We start from the raw sequence: 5,195 nt of genomic DNA, 5'->3' as shown, positions 1-5,195 counted from the left end.
AGCCGCTTGAGCCACAGGCGCCGAGCCAATGGGTATAATTTTTAAGAACTAGAAGAGAACTCTAAAGGGATTTTGAAGTGCTCAATACCCATAGTATAGTACTATCCACTTTTATTTGTTCCTTAATACCACAGTTCAAATTCATTGTGGGCTCATTACATCATATAATATACAACAAAAAAATTTTTAAATGTATTCATTGCTCATAAAGTAATTATTATTACCCTTATTTTACAATGAGGATATGTATAAAGTAACTTGTTCCAAGCCCACTCGAAGCATTGGAGACAGAATTCCAACCCAGGCAGTGCATCTCAACACCCTGCCGACTTAATTACTATATACTGCCCACTTTTAAAGGTTTTAGAAAAAATAAAAGTGAAGCCTCTATTCAGATTTACCACATGAACAATCTTTCCTAAGAGCTACATACATATAAAGCTGGCTAGAAATTATCACTCAAAAAAAAAAAAAAAAAAAAGAATCCATAAAAGATGGTATTTATAAAAAGTCTGTTTCTATTGAGATAAACAGATAGATAGGGCCTCACTACATGGGCCAAGCTGGATTCAAACTCGGCTCAGGTGATCCTCTGCCTCAGCCTCTAGAGTACCTCAGACGACAGACATACGACCCCACGCCCAGGTGAATTTTAAATCACTTTTCTATCCCTGCAAATGTCACAATTAACCAGTGACAAAGTACCACCCATACTCAAGTTCTATAAAAGATACTCTATTACTTATTACTATTTGCTATTGCTGAGTGCCTGACACATAGTAAGCAACTCAAAAAACATGCAGTAAGTTATTTGTAATGAGTGTAAAATTGAGTTAAAGGCTTGGCACCCGTAGCACAGTGGTTATGGCGCCAGCCACATACACCCAGGTTAGAGGGTTCAAACCTGGCCTGGGCCAGCTAAACAATGACAACAACAACAACAACAACAACAACAACAACAAAAAAACAGGCGTTGTGGTGGGCACCTGTGGTCCCAGCTACTTGGGAGGCTGAGGTAAGAAAATTGCGTAAGCCCAGGAGTTTGAGGTTGCCATGAGCTGTGACACCACAGCACTCTACCAAGGGCAATACAGAAACTCTGTCTCCAAAAAAAAAGAAAAAACTGAATTAAACTCAGAAGCCATTAGTTAAGGAAATTCTTAAAATAGTACACATTAATTACTCTGAAAATCTTTTAATTCCTCAATACAAAGCCAACTTCAATTACCTTCACAGGTAATGATTACTAGGCTGATTGATTTTAAATGAATAAATTCTACCTCAAAAGTGCTTCAATGGGAAATTAAAATTCCAGATCAAATAAGATCCAAAAACAGATGGCATGCTATAATAAAGTTAGCTGAAGCAGAACAGCTTACCTCTCCATAAATTCTAAATGTTCCAGTATCTTCATCTAACTCAATAGCGGTAACTCCAGGAACTTTCCTAGCTTGCTGTATATTACTACCATGCGTTCCTATTGCCAGACCCATTAAATCTTCTCTCACAACAAATTCCTCATGAAAAGCTGCTGCAAGTTGTTTTGTGCACTAGTAAGGGAGAAAATTAGAAATTATTATAAAAGATCCAAAATAAAATGGGTTTTGGTATCCCCGTCTTCACAATAACCCGAGGTGGAAGCAACCCAAATGCCTACCAACCAACAAACGGATAAACAAAATGAGGTATATACACACAAGGCAATTATCGGTCAGCCTTAAAAAGAAATTCTGACTTATGCTACAAAATGGGTGAACCTTGAGATTATTATGCTAAGTGAAATAAGCCAGTTAAAGAAATGACTACTGCTGCATGATTTCACGCATCTGAGGTATCTCGAATAGTTAAATTTATAGAGAAGAGAAAAGCAGAATGGTAGTTGCCAGGGGCTGGGGACAGAAGGAAATGAGGAAACTGTTCTCTAAAACAGAGGCCCCCAAACTTTGACAATAGGGACTGGTTTCATGGAAGACAACTTTCCCACTATTGGGGAATAAGGGGACAACAGAAAGGATACAAGAAGAGGCAGAGTTCCAGCAGTGGTGCCTCCCAGCCTGGTTCTTAACAGGCCACAGACAGTTATGGGTCCACAGACTGTGAGACCCAAGACCAAGGCTTTAAATAGGATAGATTTTCAGTTTTGCAAGATAAAAACTTCTGGAAATTGGTTAGTAATGTAAGTTTATTTACCATCACTTAAAACTGGTTAAGGTAAACTTTGTTATCTATACTTTAAAACCACAATTTTTTTAAATTAGGAAGGAAAAAAACTAACTTAAAAAGGGCTATAAGTTAATCCCTTAAGGAATAAAGAGAACTGATCTGATGTGATAAAAGTCAAAGGAAAAAAATTTAGTCAGTCTATTTAATCATGATCACAGAAAACAATAATTCTAAAACAATTTCCCAAAATTATAGACACAGGCAATTCCCATTTCAGACAATTCTGGCTTCAAAATTTGTTCACATATCCCTTGTTTAGAACTTTTGAATTACTGAGGACACTTACAAATTACTGAGGACACTTACAAATTTGACCTAGGGATAAAAATGCCTCAATTTCTCTAAGTCAAGACAGCGTGCTCATACATGTGTGTTCATTGTAAAAGTGAGGGAAAGAACATATCCTACTAGCATGGCATTGAAGAACAGTATCTCAGGACAAGAGAGAGGGTAGTGAACATGTTCCCCGGTGCCTCACTCCTAGTCCTCCACTCCTCTCCTCTCACACAAGTATTGTTACAGTGAACTAGTTACTGCTGGAAATGTCATGATGGACACACGGCAAGGTAGCAGAGCAAAGAAAAATTATCAAATAGTTCTACTGGGCATCCCTAGTTAATTTCCTAGCAATCTGGCAATTGTCATCTAAATACCAAAAAAATGTCAGCAGGTATTAGCATATGAAAGTCATCTTTGATACAAGTAAAATGGAAAAGCAATTCTTCTAAGGAGAGGACAAATCCAGGTACTAGCCACACAAAAAAGTCCTAGGTTCCCTTAAACAACAGTCAATTATTCTGAACTTGGGAACTCTAAAAATATACTCATGAAACTAAATGGGACACACAAAAAATCTTTTGTAAGTAAACCCACTTACTTCTAAATGCTTAGTGGCCTCTTCATTTCTGGACATTAGCATCAACTTTGTACGAATACTTCGCAAATGCATGTCACTTAAAATATTTACTCTTTTCACAGTTGCTTCACTGGCAGACTACAAACAAACAAGTTAATCACTCAAAAGTTTTATCAATTCCTAAGGTTGTCACACATGCACAATTTTTTACAAAGCCTTTCTTGACGCTTACCTACTATACCTCTCCCTTTACCAAAACCTCCCCTCCTTGAGTAAACCTACTTTCCTTTCTGAATTCCCATATTACTTAGGTCTGCTGTCCACAATACACTGATGGGAGAAATACAGGATTCACATGCATTATGAATTATATGATGTTAAGAATGTCATGTTTTAAGAATTTTATTTTGGGCTCGGCACCTGTGGCTCAATTGGCTAAGGCGACAGCCACATACACCTAAGGTGGCAGGTTCGAATCCAGCCCGGGCCCGTCAAACATCAATGATAGCTGCAACCAAAAAATAGCCGGGCATTGTGGCGGGTGCCTGTGGTCCCAGCTACTTGGGAAGCAAAGGCAGGAGATCTGCTTGAGCCCAGGAGTTGGAGGTTGCTGTGAGCTATGATGCCACAGCACTCTACCCAGGGGGACAGCTTCAGGCTCTGTCTCCAAAAAAAAAAAAGAAAAGAACAACTGAAAAATATACATCAAAACATTGATAAAAAAAATTGATACGTTATGAACTACTGATACAACAACACAGGCTAATCTCACAGACATAATTTTTTTTAAAAAAGAAGCTAGCCATAAAATGCCGTGTAATTCCATGTATTAAAGTTAACAACTAGGTACAACTAATGTATAGTGATAGAATAGAAGTGGCCTCTTGGGGATGGTATAGACTATGGAGGGGCACGAGGGCACCATCTAAGTTAATGGCTATGTTCTATATTTTGATCGAGGTGGTGATTAGACAAGTATATTCGTATGTAGAAATTCATTGAGATTTATAGTATGAAAGTTATCTTTTATAACAAAAGAAAGACAATATATTAGTGGTACCAATCCCTGGGTGGCAGTATTATGGCTGATTACTATTTTACTCTTTATATCTTTCTATATTCCCTATATGGCTTATTGTAATAAAGTGCCACTTTTATAAGCAGGGAAAAGAAATGCTATGGTGTTTGTAAAAGACTAAAGTCCTTTGAGATTCAAAGGATATACAGCTTTAATTCATAACCCCCAAAAAGAAGTGGTGTAGAATTGGTGATATTCTGTCTTTCAAGACATTCTGGGAAGTGGGCGACCAACTTGGCTGCTATTGTAGCTGTAAGATGGAAATAAAGGAACAAAATCCCGGAGGGATGAAGGGAGTAGAAATGACAGGAAATGGGTGACAAAGGAAATTGGATGGTGTCAGCAAATAGATGTTGAATGGGAAGAGAGAAGAGTCCAGGTGATTCTTTACTTTCTGGCTCCGGTGAACAGGGTTCAGAACTGCCATTCCCCAGGCCTGGGAAAGAAGGGAAAGAGACTCTAGCTAAAGATTCTTTTTTTTTTTTTCTCCTCTTTTTTTTTTTTATTGAATGGTAACTGTGTACATTGATACACTTTGGGGTCGCATATGTTGGTGAGATTCCTTAGGGAGTGTATTGTTTAGCAGTTGTAAAACTCAGAATCAGATTAGGCGTGGTGGCTCATGCCTGTAATTCCAGCACTTGGGAGACCAAGGTTGGTGGATTGCCTGAGCTCACAGGTTCAAGACCAGCCTGAGCCAGAGCGAGACCTCATCTCTAAAAATAGCAAGGTGTTGTGACGGGAGCCTGTAGTCCCAACTGCTTCGGAGGCTGAGGTAAGAGAATCATTTAAACGTGAGAGTTTGAGGCTGCTATGAGCTGTGACGCCACAGCACTCTACCAAGGCTGACCAAGTGAGACTCTGTCAAACAAAATAAAAATAAATAAAAAATAAATAAAACTCAGAATCACGGCTTGGCGCCTGTGGCTCAAGTGGCTAAGGCGCCAGTCACATACACCTAAGGTGGCGGGTTCGAATCCAGCCTGGGCCTGCCAAACAACAATGATGGCTGCAACCAAAAAATACCTGGGCGTTGTG

At 38.9% G+C, this 5,195-nt stretch overlaps 1 protein-coding gene across 5 annotated transcripts in view; it reads right to left on the bottom strand.

The window, feature by feature from the left end:
• FXR1 (FMR1 autosomal homolog 1) overlaps nt 1–5,195 on the bottom strand; it is a 90,377-nt gene that overhangs the window by 36,223 nt on the left and 48,959 nt on the right. For all 5 annotated transcript variants that reach the window (XM_023519266.1, XM_012811577.2, XM_012811579.2 and 2 more), the window contains exons 7-8: nt 3,101–3,217; nt 1,380–1,550 (exon numbers count right to left, since the gene is read on the bottom strand). In XM_023519266.1, coding sequence (XP_023375034.1) covers nt 1,380–1,550; nt 3,101–3,217 — 288 coding nt within the window. The remainder of the gene's footprint in view (nt 1–1,379; nt 1,551–3,100; nt 3,218–5,195) is intronic.

Source organism: Otolemur garnettii, unplaced genomic scaffold (assembly GCF_000181295.1).
Source record: "Otolemur garnettii isolate 467f Iridium unplaced genomic scaffold, OtoGar3 scaffold00166, whole genome shotgun sequence".
NCBI classification, from domain to species: Eukaryota; Metazoa; Chordata; class Mammalia; order Primates; family Galagidae; genus Otolemur; species Otolemur garnettii.
This window is presented reverse-complemented; position numbering and strand designations above follow the sequence as displayed.